This window comes from Orycteropus afer, unplaced genomic scaffold (genome assembly GCF_000298275.1).
Source record: "Orycteropus afer afer isolate SDZICR_OR568_19922 unplaced genomic scaffold, OryAfe1.0 scaffold00039, whole genome shotgun sequence".
Classification (NCBI taxonomy): Eukaryota; Metazoa; Chordata; class Mammalia; order Tubulidentata; family Orycteropodidae; genus Orycteropus; species Orycteropus afer.
The window spans coordinates 3556529-3572066 of NW_006921626.1; the positions used below are offsets into that span (position 1 = coordinate 3556529).

The following is a 15538-nucleotide window of genomic DNA, read 5'->3' on the forward strand; positions in this document are numbered from 1 at the left end:
GGGGAGGAGATGGGAGGGGAGCTGTTGCATTGTGGTAAACTGTGGTCAATGTCATGAGACAAAGTGTATGTGAACTGCTATATGGAAAGTGAATCTGCTCTGTAAATCTTCATCCAAATCACTGAAAAAAAAAAAATCAGGAAGGACCAGTCCCTGGAGAAGAACATTATGCTTGGTAAAGTGGACAGTCAACAAAAAAGAGGAAGACCCTCAATTACATGGACTGACACAGTGGCTGCAACAGTGAACTCAAATATAGTAATGATTGTGACGATGGCACCAGGACAAGGCAGTGTTTTGTTCTGGTGTACATAGGGTCACTATGAGTCAGAATTGACTCAATGGCACCTAACAACAATAACAACAAAGATGGCATATTGTGAAGTGGGTGAACTGTGGCATTATCCCCCAAGAGGCTGAGTTGGGTTGTCCCTAAGTGATAAGGGAGCTCTGTCCTTGCTCATGTCAACCACAGGTCAACCTGACTGAGATGAGAGGGAAAAAAAATCCAGTATCTTAGATGCCTTTGACAATCTCATTGATGCTTGCCTCCCACTAGCCATGGCAGCCATTTTCTCCAGAAGACTTTCCATCTCAGGAAAAGAGAAATGAAGAGAGAGTATTTTTATTTAATGCCTATATTGTACTTTGCATGTATTCTCTCTTTTATTCCTCTCAAAATACTATTGAGGTGAAAGTTACCATTCCCATTTTACTAGGGAGAAATGAGAGACCTGGGGACAAGAGACACTTCACACAAGACTACACTGCAAGGAGTAGAGAAGCAGAATGTCCTCCCCTGAGGATTCCAGATAAAGTCAGAACATCTGGATTCTAATCCACGTGCTTTAATCCTGGGCAAGTCATTGAACCCCTGAAGGCTTATGCTTCTTATTGTTGTAAAATGTGGCTCTTTGTCACCTGGCCCCCTCCCCTGATGGGAGCTGTGAGACTTAAGGTAGATAATGTGTGGGGAAACTCTAAGGCATAATATGAAGTACCACAGGAAGAGAGGGGATGATCTTATTCCTGTAATTAGTGCAAAAGTGTTTGGCTCAGACAACAGCTTTCTCATGGACTGTGATGTCGCTGGGTGGTGCAAACAGTCAATGTGATTGGCTATTAACCAAAAAGTTAGCAGTTTGAGTTCACCCAGAGGTGCTTCAGAAGAAAGGCCTGGAAATCTACTTCTGAAAAGTCAGCCATAATTCACTGTGGGAAATGGTGTGGTGTTTCCTTAAAAAGTTAGAAATAGAAATATCATTTGATCAAGCTATCCCACTACTAGGAATATATCCTAAAAAGGTGAGATCAAGGACACAAATAGATATATGCACATCCATGTTCATCACAGCATTATTTACAACAGCAAAGAGATAGGAACAACCTATGTGCCCATGAACAGATGAATAGATAACCAAACTCTGGTACATGCACACAATGGAATACTGTGCAGAACTAAAGAATGATGAAGAACCAGTGCATCATCTCATAACATGGGTGACTTGGAGGACATTTTTACTGAGTGAAATAAGTCCATTACAGAAGAGCAAATATTGTATGAGTGCATTATTGTAAAAGGTCAAGGAAAAGTTTATCCAGGGAAGGAAATTTTCTTTGTTGTTACCAAGGATGGGAGAGGAGGGGAAGGGAGGGAAAATAGATAATTAAGAGACAGGTTTTATATGGGTGAAAGGAAAAGCAATATAACAGAAGTGTGTGACTAGCACAATATCACTAAGGAAAAAAGGAAGACACAGAGAGGTGCACAAGAAGTACAGACAATAAAGGCAAATACTATTGCATACATAATACTGCATTTTCTGTAACAGTAAACATTAATCTATAGATGGATACAGATACATAGGTAGACAGGTATGGGTAGACAAATGGGAATATACCTATGACCACACGTGGGTTTGGCAGATGATATTCCTACATATGTATTTGCATGTGGTGCTGTAAAAATATCCATATGTGGTTTAAACATAACAGGAAGCAAAGTTAGGATAACTTTTAAACCACAAAATAAGCACCCTGAGGGAGTGGGTTGCTGGGCTTGTGGGCTGGGGACCACGGTTATGGGGAACATAAACAAACTAACAAACACAAACGAACAGGAATGTACCCAAGACCAAGGATAGGTGGAGCTGAAGATAGTCTTACATATACGCTTGTGCTAAAAAATTATCTACACACATTACAGAAGTAATGAGGACAAGGTTGGAGTAGCTTCTCAGAGAAAACCAAACACCTTGAGGGATAGAGTCACTGAGCCTGGAGGCTTGGGACCATAGTCTTGGGGACATCAAGCTCAATTGGCACAACATAATACATAAAAGTCTTGTTCTACATTCTACTTTGGTAAGTAGCAACTGGGGTCTCAAAAGCTTTCGAGTGCCCAATTAAGATACAACTATTGGTCTCCTCTCATCTGGAGCAAAGAAGAGTAAAGAAAATCAAAGTCATCTGGAAACAATTAGTCCAAAGATATGATGGACCATAGGGACCCCAGCCTTCACAACCCTGTGATCAGAAGAGCTAGATGGTGCCTGACTATCAATGTCAACCACTCAGATCCTGGGTAGAGTGGGAGGAAAATTCAAAAACACAAAAATGACCAGAATTACTTGTCCGATAGACTGGTGAAACATGTGTACATATGTGTTAAAGAGCCATGGTGACATAGTTGTTAAGCGCTGGGCTGCTAACTAAAAGGTCAGTGGTTCAAACCTACCAGCTGCACCACAGGAGAAAGATGTGGCAGTCTGCTTCTGTAAAAATTACAGCCTTGGATTGAACATTTACACCAGGTAGGTACGCTCCTTAGAATGATCACCCATGGGAGATCAGAAGGGCAGAATTTGCACAGGGAGATAGCTCAGAAGGCAAGAAGGCATAGGAAAGGAGGATATGGGGAAAAGGTAACTGCAGGGAGGAAGTGGGAAGAGAGCTAAAAACAAACAAACAAATAAAACCCTACTGAGATTATAATATTATTTCACTGAACCTATAGATTAATTTGAGAACTGGCATCTTAACAATATTGAGTCTTTGGTGTATCTATCCATTTATTTAGATCTTCAGTTTCTCTTAAGGAGCTCTGGTGGCATAGTGCCTGAGGCATTTGGCTGCTAACCAGAAGGTCAATGGTTCAAACCCACCAGCCACTCCGTGGAAGGAAGACTGGGCAATCCACTTCTGTAAAGATTTACCACCTTGGAAACCAAAAGGGGTCTCTGTGAGTCAGAATTGACTTGATGGCAGTTAGTTTGTTTTTTTGGTTTTCAGTTTCTCTTAGCAATGCTTAGTAATTTTCAGTGCAACAGTTTTGCTCATTTTTTTGTTATATTTATTTCTAAGTAGTTATGTTTTCTCCATAAAGATTTACAGCCTTGGAAACCTAATGAGGGTCACTATGAGTCAGAATATACTTGATGGCAGTGCCTTTTATTTTTGTTTAATGCTATTATAGGAGCGCTGCTGGCACAGTAGTTAAAGCATTCAGCTCCTAACCAAAAAGTCGACAGCTTGAACCTACCAGCTGCTCCATGGGAGAAAGATAGGGCAGTCTACTTCTGTAAAGAATAACAGCCTTGGCAACCCTATGGGGCAGTTGTATTCTATCTGATAGGATCACTATGAGTTGGAATGAACTCAAAGGCAATTTTTTTTAATGCTATTATAATTATTTAAAAATTTTAAATGTCCAATTATTTGTTTGTAGTGTACAGAAATACAATTTATTTTTATATATTGGCTTTATATCACAAGACTTTTATTTATTCCTGATTTCATTAATTTCTGTTTTCTCTCTTTCCCCTTAGTTTTGTTATGATGATATGATTTTATTAATTTTCTCAGTTTTTTTATATATTTATTTCCTATTTTTTGATTTCTGAACTTTATTATTTTCTTCTACTTACTTTGGGTTTCTTTTATTCATCTTTTTCTAGCTTAACATCATTGAAATTATGTCTTTCTTCTCATTTAAAAGTGTACGTATCATTCTAAGCACTGCTGCCTCACACAAATTTTGATATGTTGTATTTTCATTTTCATCCAGATAAAAATTGGTAGTATTAAAAAAAAAAAAAAAAAATCCTGCCTTGGAAACGCTAAGGGCAATTCTGCTGTGTCCTACAGGGTGGCTGTGAGTCAGACCCACCTCGACAGCCATGGAGTAACAAGTTATGGATGTGTCTAGAAGAGCCCTGAGTGCTCATGTGAATTTGTGCTTTGTCCCCTAGGATTCTTGGAATAAGCTTCTTATTGGTGATGTGGAATTGAAAAGGGTGATGGCATGTTCCAGGTAAGGCTTTTCAGTCCCTCTGGGGGAAGAAGTGGGGTTAAGGTCCATCCCTACATCCATTGTGTGATGGTATGTTTGTCCAGATGCATTTTAACCACTGTGGACCCGGACACAGGAATCATGAGCAGGAAGGAGCCACTGGAAACTCTAAAGAGGTATGACGGGGCAGGCGGGTTCTCATCCTAGCATGTATGTGCCTAGGAGAGCAGCAACAGTGTATTTGACCAAGGAAGCAGTGAATATACCACACACATGTAATCCTGAAGCTGTTGTTAGGTCTGTCAAGTTGGCTCTGACTCATAGCAGCCCCATGTACAACAGGACAAAACACCTCCTGGTCCTGCGCCATTCTCACAGTTGTTGCTGTGTTTGAGCCACTGTGTCAATCCATCTCCTTGAGGGTCATCCTCTTTTTCCTTCCAAGGCACCTCTAGGTGGACTTGAACCTCCAACCTTTCAGTCAACCGTTTTCACTATCCAGGGGCTCCATCTATATATCACACTGTGTTTATCCATTCATTTATTGATGGGCACTTGGGTTGTTCCCACCCTTTGGCTATTGTAAATAGTGCTGGAGTGAGCACTGGTATACTGTTGTCATTTTTTGTTATTTATTTCTTTATTTTTATTTTTATTGTGATTTGGGTGAAGATTTACAGAGCAAATTCACTTTCCATATAGCAGTTTACATATACTTTGTCTCATGACATTGGCTGTTGTCATTTTAAAACATCTTGCTACTCTCCACCCCCTCAAATGTTGCTTGGCGTCTGGCATCCTTTTCTTCTGGTTTTAGCAAGTTTGTGTGCTTGCAGAAATAGGCTCCTCAAGCCCTCCTTGGGTTCCAGCTAGTCCTCTGAGCTTTTAGACCATCTTCCATTTAGGAGACTGTGTTTATAGAAGAAGGATAATTGACCCCAAGCCCAGAGTGAGGGCAGGGAGGTGAGTAACAGAGCACCAGCACACTTCCCCTGATCTTCCACAGGCTCTATGCAGCCCCACAATCCAGCCCTAATTGCTTCTAATGCCCTGGTAGACAGTGCAGCCAGCCGAGGTGTCTTCTCCTATCTCTTACTGAGATTTAAATTGCCATAGATGCAGTGATTTATGTTCTCCTCAGGACAGATGGTCATAAATTGGGAAGAGAAAGCCCGGGCATATCCCATAAATCTTGGGGAACGAAGCAAACAGCAACCCTCTCTCTGCTCCTGGGCAGTTGTTGGGAGACTCACTGCTTTCTTTCTTTCTGTCTGCTTGTGGTGCCTGAGGCTAGTGTTGCTTCTGGAATTCATGTTCTGGGCAGTGAGATCTTGCTGCCTGTTCTGTCCTGCTAATGTTGATCACCCACAGCACAGCACAGCATGGCAAAGCAATGGGAGGATAAGAAGTAAGTGCGGCATTGCTGAGCATCTGTCATATATGGGGGAAGGCACAGTGGACCCACTGTTAAAAAAAAAAAAAAAAAAACCACAGCAGTGGAGCATGGAGGCCTGTCTAACAGAATACCCCACAACCCGCTGCCATCAGGTTGATTCCAACTCATAGTCACCCTATAGGCCTCATAGGGTTTCCAAAGCTGTAAATCTTTATGGAAGCAGACTGTTTCATCTTTGTCCCACAGAGTAGTTGGTGTGCTTGAACTGCCAACCTTCTGCTTAGCAGTCAAATATTTTAACTACTGCACCACCAGAGCTTCTTGAGCAGGAGAATATGATGATGCAATTACTCTTCTTTCTTAAGGGAGAATGGCTTGCTCACAGATCCCTGCAGCTCAAGGAATAGTGGAATCTATCATTGTGGCTTCAAATACATATTGCTCCTAATAGAAAGAAGAGAGAAAATTGGTTTAATAGATGCTCAGTGGAGTCTCTGGGTGGTGCAAACAGTTAATGCACTCAGCTGCTAACCAAAAGGTTGATGGCTTGAATCCACCCAGAGCTGCCTCAGAAGAAGAATGTCCTAGCGATCTACTAACAAAACTTCACCCTCAAAAACCCTGTGGAGTGCAGGCCTGCTCTGACCCACCAGTGTTGCCATGACTTGGAATGGACTCAGTGGTAATCGGTTTAGATGTTCAGTAAAAGTTTTGTTGGATGCATGAATACTTCAACAATAAGGATGATTGGCCACCAGCCATTTGTGTTAAGCTATGCTGGGCTGAGCTAAAGGCAGAAGGATGTAGAGGTGAGAGCACCATGGGAGGAGACAGATGCCTGGACTCTCTCACCTATTACTATGTGACACTGACAAGTCACTTTGCTTCTTTCAAGAAGCTCAGTTTCTGTATTTGTGAAAACGGCACTAATAATACCTCTTCTGGTTTTTTGCTTTCCGTTGAAAGTGTTTTTATCCATGTGTTTTTAATCAACACCGTACATACACAATGGCCATGGAAGATATGGTCACTGATGGTCTCCATTTATAAACTTTATACCTTCTGAGAGAAGGAGAAGCCTGAGGACACTTCTTTCCATTCTTTATGGCTGACTTAATGAAACCTAACCCAGGCTCCCACCAACAGCCAGGCTCTGTGGTGGCCATATAGGCACCTCTCCTTGGAGCTCTCACAATGCTCTGACTCTTAACCTGATCATAGAGATAGTGGGTTGTGAGCCCTCAGAAGTAGGCCTGTGTCTTTGGGTGACCTATGGCCCCATGATCCTCCAGCTGAACCTCCAGCTGTGGGGACTGAGTGGTGATGAGAGACCTTCTGTCTAGTCATGACCTGACCTTTGACCAGTAAATGAGTAACCTAGGCAGAATAAATAATGAGCACTCACTGGTGCACAGAACTTTACAGTTAATGAGGTGTTTCCACTTACAGTACAGTTTGGAGACATTGTTTTTAAGCTAATCGAATGTCTTGGGCCTCCTCCACATTAAGTTAGTTGTATGTTTTGTATTCATTTCAAGAGAAAATGCACTAAGCAAGGGGCTTTTAAGTGAGTTTGACTCATAGTGAGCCCCCATTGGGTTTCCAAGGTTGTAAATTTTTAGGGAAGTAGATTCCCCCCATCTTCCTTCTGCAGAGTAGCTGGTGGGTTTGAACCACAGACCTTCTGGTTAGCAGCCAAATGGCTTATCTGCTATACCACCAGATCACCTTAACAGAAATATATCTACTTGAAAAAAGTGATAGAAGATCCTCGTATGAGACAATACTGCCAATATTGCAGTCTGTTGAACAATGCTTGATGCAAGCATGATTTCACAGGCTTTTTGCAATACCTCCTCATTCCCACAAGAGGTCATGAGTGATCTCATTTAATCTTTCCACAATCCTGGAGAGGTAGCATTCACAGGAGTTGGAGTTGGCACAAAAACTTAACTAACTCGACTACTAACCAAAAGGTTGAAGGTTCAACTCCACCCAGAGGCACCTCAGAAGAAAGACTTGGCAATCTACTTCTGAAAAATAGGCCATTGAAAGTTTTATGGAGCTCAGGTCTATTCTGACGCACATGGGGTCAACTTGAGAGCAATTGGTTTGGTGTTTTTTGGTTTGGCAGTGATACAGGAGGTGGGTGAGAACTGGCAGGACAATCAGCAGCCATACTACCACCACTGTAGGAAAATCCTGAGAGGCTGGGCCAGCCAAGAATCACATCTCCTATAGCACTTTCTGTCTCTCCTCCAGGCAGTGAACTGGGCTGCCACCTCCAAGCCAGGTGGCTAGACTTTGGCCTTTACTGTCCTCTTCTCTTTCTCCCCTTAATCCACCCTTCTCAATTTGAAAGGGGACTGGACTAGGAGGGGACAGCCTAGCCCTCCACTCCTAAGTTACCTGGCTAGGGAGTATGTACATGAGTGGTTGAAGGGAAGAGGCTAGTGAAACCCATCAGATGAATGGCTACACTTTTGTGTAGACGAGCAAATTGTTGTTGTTATTGTTCAAACCAAAAACCAAACTCACTGCCATCCAGTCAGATCTGACTCATAACGACCCCTCCTTTGGATTCCAAGGCCATATATCTATGGAAGTGGATTGCCCAACCTTCCTACCAAGGAGTGGCTGATGTGTTTGATCCACCAGCCTTGTGGTTAGTAGTCAAATGCCTTAGGCATTGAGTTCAACTCATAGCAACCTCATGTGGCAGAGTGACACTGCCCCACATGGTTTCTTAGGTTGCAATCTTTATGGAAATAGATCGGCAGGTCTTTCTTCCAGATTACTGCTGGATGGGTTCAAACTGCCAGCCTTTCTGTTAGAAGTTGAGCAATAACTGTTGTGCCACCAGGGCTCCTTGAGTAAATTATTAAAGCCCTCAATTCTTCTCAGACCTGTGCTTTGTTCTGAGTCATTTTTGTGTACTCAGGAGGTAGATAAATGAAAGAAGAGTCTTGATTATGGAGTCAGCCAGACCTGGGTTCTGGCCCCAGCCTGATTGATCACATTTGAAATCTATGATCTTGGGCAAGTCAGTTGCTTCTCTGAGACTTAGCATAAAATGGGCAATATTCCCACATAGGGTTATTATAAGGATTAAAAGAGATAATATATGTGAATTATATATTATAAATTTATAGTATATAGCTGTGATACACACGCACACACCCTGGGTAGTGCTACTGGTTAAGTGTTTGACTACTAATCAAAAAGTTGGAAGTTTAAACCCATCTGGAAGCACTTTGGAAGAGAGGGCTGGTGATCTGATTCTGAAAGGTCACAGCCATTGAAAACACTATGAAACAGCTCACACATGGGGTTGCCATGAGTCAGACTTGACTCTAAAGCAGTTGTTCGTGTGTGTGTGTGTGTGTGTGTATACTTACAAGTATATAAACTTCCAAGTGCTATGGAAATGTACAGTGCCCAGAACTACAACTAATTCCCTCCCTAGCTAATTAGAGCTAGTGACCCCAGACTGCAGAGCTTTGAGGCAACAAGAAATCACATTGATGAAAGAAATCATGTAAAAGTAGCTGATCTGCCCCTGTCCTCCAACAGACACAGATACTGAATGTCCCTGGTGTTGCATACTACACAGGAGAAGCCAACAGGAGAGACATGTGAGTTCCTAGTGTCACTGCAGGGATCTGATCATGGATCAAGGGAAAATGCATCATTTTCATTCATTTACCATTCATTTATTTGTTCAGACAATATTGTTTTAGTGGAGACAGTGTGCCAGGCCATGGGAATCCAGCAGTGAGCAAACCCAGTGCCTGCCCCTGTGATGCTCATAGTCTGGACGAGGAGCTGATAGACTCCAGAATGAGGCTCTAGATTTGACTCTCTCTGCTTTCTGCTTAGCGCTTTCGGATTTGGAGGACAAAATATTTTAGAATCCAGTTGTTGTAATGTTTTTCTTTTTGTATTTTTAAAGCAAGGTGGAATGAAAGTAATGCTTTGTACACATGTTTTTGTGTGTGAAAATGATGTAACTTTGGGATTAGCTTAGATGAGAAACTGAGGGAGAGCTGTTTCCTGGAGAAGGTTGGATCTTCTGTACTATTCCCACATACCTGCGCATGTGCACTCTTACTGAGGTTTTCACACCTTCTGCCTGACAAATAGGTTGATACTGTCTGTAAAAAGGAGTATGTTTGTCCCTTCAACAAACACATGTGAGTCTCCAGTGACCTGTGAGGCCTAGCCTGGGTGTGAGTAGGACCAGGGAATTAGATGCAGTTCATGATTTCCAGGGACTCCCTGGCTTGAGAAAAGATAAGACATGCACTCTGACTCTATGGAACAAGACATGTGCGTGTTCAAGAGGCCAAGAGAACTGAGGAGGGGAAATTACTTCTGGCTAGGGATCCTAAGCTTCCTTCCCGGGAGATGTGGCATTTGAGTTGAGCTTTGAGGAAAAGGTAGGCTTTTAATTCATGGAGAACTGGAGGAGGAGTATCCTGCAAGATCACAGGGAAATCACAGAGTCAGCCAAATACAAAGAATACTGAGGCATGTAATGGAGTGCTGCATAAGTTTATATAAGGAGCGGGATTGAAAAAGCTGGTTGGGGCCAGGTAGAGGGCCTACATGCCAGGCTGAAGAGGTGGAATGTTATTCTATAGGCACTGGGGAGCCATTGAAAGCTTCTGAGCCTATGAGCGATAAGAGCAGAACAAAATAAAGAAAGCAATAGAGTGTCAACACTGAATGGCAAGAAGGAGAGAATGAGGAAAAGACACTGGCTAGGAAGTTAATAGTCTGAGCATGCTTGAAAGAAGATTTGACAATGGGATTGGGGAAAAACAAGCATATTGAAAACATACTGTGCAAGAAGAACTTCAAGATTTAACTCCTTATTAGTCATGAAAAGTGAGGGATAAAGTGTAAAGGATGACTCCAGAACTCCAAGCTTGAGTGTCTGGTAGGATGGCAGAGACCAAAATGAAGGTGTCCAAGAGAAAGACACCTAGGGAAAAGGAAGGTGATAAGGTATGAATAAAAATATGTTAAGTACCTAATGGGTCCCTGGGTGGTGCAAACAGTTTGTCCTGGGCTACTAACTATAAAGGTAGGTGGCATGAATCCATCGAGCAGTGCCACAAAAGAAAGACCCAGTGATCTGCTTCCATAAAGAGTGTAGACAAGAAGCTCCTATGGAGCTCAGTTCTGCTGTGTAACACAGGAGTCTCCATGAGTTGGAATCAAGTTGATGGCAATGAGTTCTTTTGTTTTGTTTTGTTTTGTTTTGTTTTTGGCAGTCTCTTAATGGAGTTCATAGGAGGTGCAAATGGTTAACATGCTCAGCTGCTGACTGAAAGGTTGTGAGTGCAAATCCACCCAGAGGTGTCTTGGGAGAAAACTCTGGTGATCTACTTCTGAAAAACCAGCCATTGAAAACACTATGTGGGCACAGTTCTACTCTGACATACATAAAGTTGCCATGACTCAGAGTTGACTTGATGATGACAGTTGTGAAAAAGCTCTTAATGCTGAAAAGGGAACATTGGCGTCGAGAAAAGATGCGGGAATATGACCTTTGGTTAAGCCTCTGTAGGTTGTGCTCTGGGAAGGCTGCTCTATGTACAACCCCAGGGGACACTGTTCTATGGGGCTTTGATAGGAATGGTGCTCTGGAGCTGTGCAATAGGGCAGCCCTCCATGTGAGATTGACTCCTTAGCTCAGACAAGAGGGAACCACATGGTGTTGGAACGTTTGCTCTCTTTGGCTGTGACTCACCATGATCTTTCTCTTATTGCAGTTATCGCCTGTGTGACCCTTCTGAAAAAAAGTTATATGGAAAATTACCTCTCTTTGGACAGTATTTTGTTCTGGAAAACCCAGGTATAATTAAAGTGGGAGACCCCGTGTACCAGCTTCTCCAGTAAAGGATATCATGTCTCTTGCAAAATCACGTGCCTTTAGAAAACATCCTTTAAAATGATCACACTTAGAATTCAGTGTTTTGGAACTGACACGTCAGCATTTTCTTCATCTCAGTGATTTCAGAGTTTTTCCTCTCATGGATTTCTTTGTGTCTCAGTGCTTCCAGTGTCTCAGTCCTCAAAGCAAAAAACATAATCTTCAGAACTTCATCAAGTCATTTAAATGATGAAACAGGATTCTGAAAACCCCTTGCTTATCTATGATTGTGGAATAACTATTTCTCCTTCCTCTTCTTTCACCTGCCCTCAATGCTAACCTTCATCATCTCATTACCACCCTGTAGAGAAAAAGAAGAGAAAGAGGAAGAGTGAAAGGCAGGACCAGAAGAATGTTCTAGAATGTTTTATTACCCCTATGCATTGAGCATTGAATGCAAATTAAATAGCTCCCCAAATAGAGTTAGAATGGCATTTCATCATTCTGCTAGCTTTTAAAATGGGCTTAAAGAACCCGGCCTTAAGAAAACACTTAAGACAGTTTTTCATCAGTCTTCTTAGATCTGGTACTATTGCTTCTCAGACGCTGTCCCTCAGGCTTTGATGGATCCTCCATAGCACTCAGTGCCCCTAGGCTTAGGCCAGCAGAAATTCAGGGTACAAAATCAATGCACAACAGCAATGTTGCTGCCACACTCTAACTTGGATCATGTGAAAAGCAAGATAAGCAAATAGAAACCCACTTGCCATGAAGCAAAATGTACTGTAATTCAAAGACTTTCCAAATACATGAGAGTCAGCAATGGCACCAGAGAGGGAAGGTGACTCACTGTTGTCTGGTACGCTGTGTGATGTTGTCCAGAGATTGGATGGTGCCCTTCTTAATAGAAGACTAAAAACAAGTGGCCCTGAGAAGAGAAGGTGCCACCTAGTGGTGCTGAATGACAGCTCAGCTCATGCTATGAAAATGATTGAAAAAGGGCCTGTACATGGGTTTTATTTTTTTATCCTGGAAAACTGGAGTCTCTGGGTGACACAAAGGGTTAACACACTTGGGTGCTAAATGAAGGTTGGAGGTTCGAGTCCACTCAGGAGCACCTCAGAAGAAAGGCCTGGCAGTCAACTTCCTAAAAATTAGTCATTGGAACCCCTGTGGAGCACAGTTCTCCTCTGACACCCATGGGGTCACCAGGAGTCAGAGTTGACTTGATGACAACTGGTAACTGGTTTACTTGTATCCTGGAGATTTTTTAAAACAAAAGTAAGTAGAGGGACCTTACTTTTAGAGGGTGCTCTCGGCTTCTCTGATTTAAGTGTTTGATTTTTAAGAGTACTTAGGAAGGTGACTGTGTCACAGAGTGCTCCTAGATCTGTGCTGTTCTCATCAACTCATGACTGGACAGTCAACTTCAAATTAGGAAAAACTTCTTAAATCTGTGGATGAGAAGAAATGTGATTGCATGATTTGAAATAAACCACTGAAAATCTTTAAAAGGTGAAGAGAAAAGCATGTGAGTTCACTGAAAAACAAATATCTAATTTGTCTGCTATTTGAATTATAACTCTAGGATATGACAAAGTATACCTTTCATTAACTCTTTGCCCTTTGTGTTGATTAAGCTGACTTAATCTTTCAAAAATATTTCAAAACTGTAAATAAATGGAAGCTACTTTGACTAGTCGCAGGTCTTACTACCTTCTTAGCAAAAAGTCAGACTTTGAAAATTAAATGGGCAAAACCAAAAATTCTGATCAATAATTCTACACCTGCATCTCTTACAAAGTGGACCCAGACAAACACCTGTCTTTGAGGGGCTGTCAAGTAAACATTTTTTTTTTTTTTTTTTGTAGTACAGTGCCTAAGGCATCTGACTGCTAACCAGAAGGTTAGTGGTTCAAACCCACCGGCCACTCCACGGAAGCAAGACTGGGCAATCTACTTCTGTAAATATTTACTGCTTCAGAAACCCAGTGGGGGTCACTATGAGTTGGAATCAACTCGATGGCAGTGGGTTTGTTTTTGTTTTTTTTTTTAAGAGTCATGGCGTTTTTCACTTTGGTTTGATAAAAGAGTTCAGTAATAATGGGAATGAGTGGAAGCGTGTGTGTTGCTATGATGTTTAACAGGTTTCAGCAGAGCTTCCAGACTAAGATGGACTAGAAGAAAGGCCTGGAGATCTACTTCCAAATATGAGTCAGTGAAAACCCTAGGGTCACAATGATCTGATCCACAACTGATCATGGGGAAGGCACAGATCAAAGCACAGTTTGATTATGCTGTGCTTGGGCTCACCATGAGTCAGGGGCTGACTTGATGGTAGCTAACAGCAATAGCAAAGCCCAGTTCTGAGACAAGTTACAAGATAAGAAGTGAGGGTGTATGTGTTTTCTGGTTGATAATCATTGCAATTTGCTTTCTGTACACTTGGAGTAAAGTGAAGCATCAATGATGCAGAAAGCCTGGGCCATCACCTTCCCCAGTGGGTCCACTTTATGCTGAACTACAGATGTTCTTTTGTGTTCTACTGCATCAATTTCGACTCTAGCAGCCTCATGTGCCACAGTAGAACTGCCCCACAGGATTTACTTGGCTGTAATCTTCAGAGGAGCAGATCACCAGGTCTTTCTCCCATTGAACAGGTGGGTGGGTTTGAATTTCTGGCCTCTTGGTTAGCAACTGAGCACCACCAGGGTTCCTTGAAATTACAGACAGGTGGAGGAAAAATAAGGATTCTTCAAGGAGCATTACTAACAGGACTGTGAGAACCCAAGACAGAATGCACACAGGATTTAGAAACTGATGTGAGTATCTGCTCTCTGAGATCAGCCAAAACTTATGGGCCAGATTGGATGGCTGTGGTTAATAGTTGCTGTCAAGTCAGCTGAGACTCATGATGACCTAATGTGCAACAGAACAAAATGTCTGGTCCTACCCTTCTACATAATCCTTGATATGTTTGATTCCATGTTTGTTTCAGCTATTGTGTCAATCCAAGTCATTGAGAGCTTCCCTCATTTTCGCTGGCCCTCCCCTTTACCAAACATGATGTTCTTTTTCTAGTGATTGGTTTTCCTGATAAAGTGTCCAAAGTAAGTGATTCAGAGTCTGACCATCCTCACTTCTAAGGAGCATTCTTGTTTTATTTCTTCTAAGCCTGATTTGTTCATTCTTTGGCAGTCCATGGTATATCCAATATTCTTCGGCAGCATCAGAGTTTGAGCACATCGATTCTTATTCTGTCTTCCTTTTTTATTATGCAGTTTTCTCATGCACATGAAGTTATTGAAAAGACCATGGCTTATGTCAGATGCATCTTAGTCAGAAACGTGACATCTTTGCTTTTAAAGACTTTAAAGTGGTCTTTTTCAAAAGCACATTTTCCCAATGCAATATGCTGTTTGATTTCTTGACTCCTATTTTCATGGATGTTGATTGTTGATCCAAGTAGAGTAAAATTGTTGTCATTATTCTGTTTGATGGCTACTTGTAGATATTTGAATTCAGTCGCAAACGGAATGTCCTAGTCCTAAATTTCTCTGGTGATGTAGTGCCTAAGGCATTTGACTGCTAACCAGAAGGCTGGTGGTTCAAATCCACCAGCCACTCCTCGGAAGGAAGGTTGGGCAATTTACTTCCATAGTGATACCGCCTCGGAAACCCAAGGAAGGGTCGTTATGAGTCGGGTCCGACTCAATGGCAATGAGTTTGGAGTTTGGTTTTTAAGTAAGTGGCTAAGGCATTCAGCTGCTAACCAAAAGGTTGTTGGTTTGAACCCACTAGCCACTCCATGAGAGAAAGATGAGGTATTCTACTTCTGTAAGGATTTGTAGCCTTTGAAACTCTATGGGGCAGTTCTACCCTGTCTTATAGGGTGACTATGAGGCAGAATCGACTCTATGGGAGTGGGTTTTGGTTTTTGTAAGTAGTAGCATCAACTTCCTTAATGATC

General features: G+C 42.1%; 1 protein-coding gene across 1 annotated transcript in view; it reads left to right on the top strand.

The window, feature by feature from the left end:
* Window positions 1-11594, top strand: part of LOC103193679 (mitochondrial amidoxime-reducing component 1-like) — a 42804-nt gene extending 31210 nt beyond the window's left edge. The window contains exons 5-7 of the mRNA XM_042780431.1: window positions 4251-4312; window positions 4396-4467; window positions 11468-11594. Of these exons, the coding sequence (XP_042636365.1) occupies window positions 4251-4312; window positions 4396-4467; window positions 11468-11594 (261 nt within the window). The remainder of the gene's footprint in view (window positions 1-4250; window positions 4313-4395; window positions 4468-11467) is intronic.
* Window positions 11595-15538: the final 3944 nt, after the last annotated feature.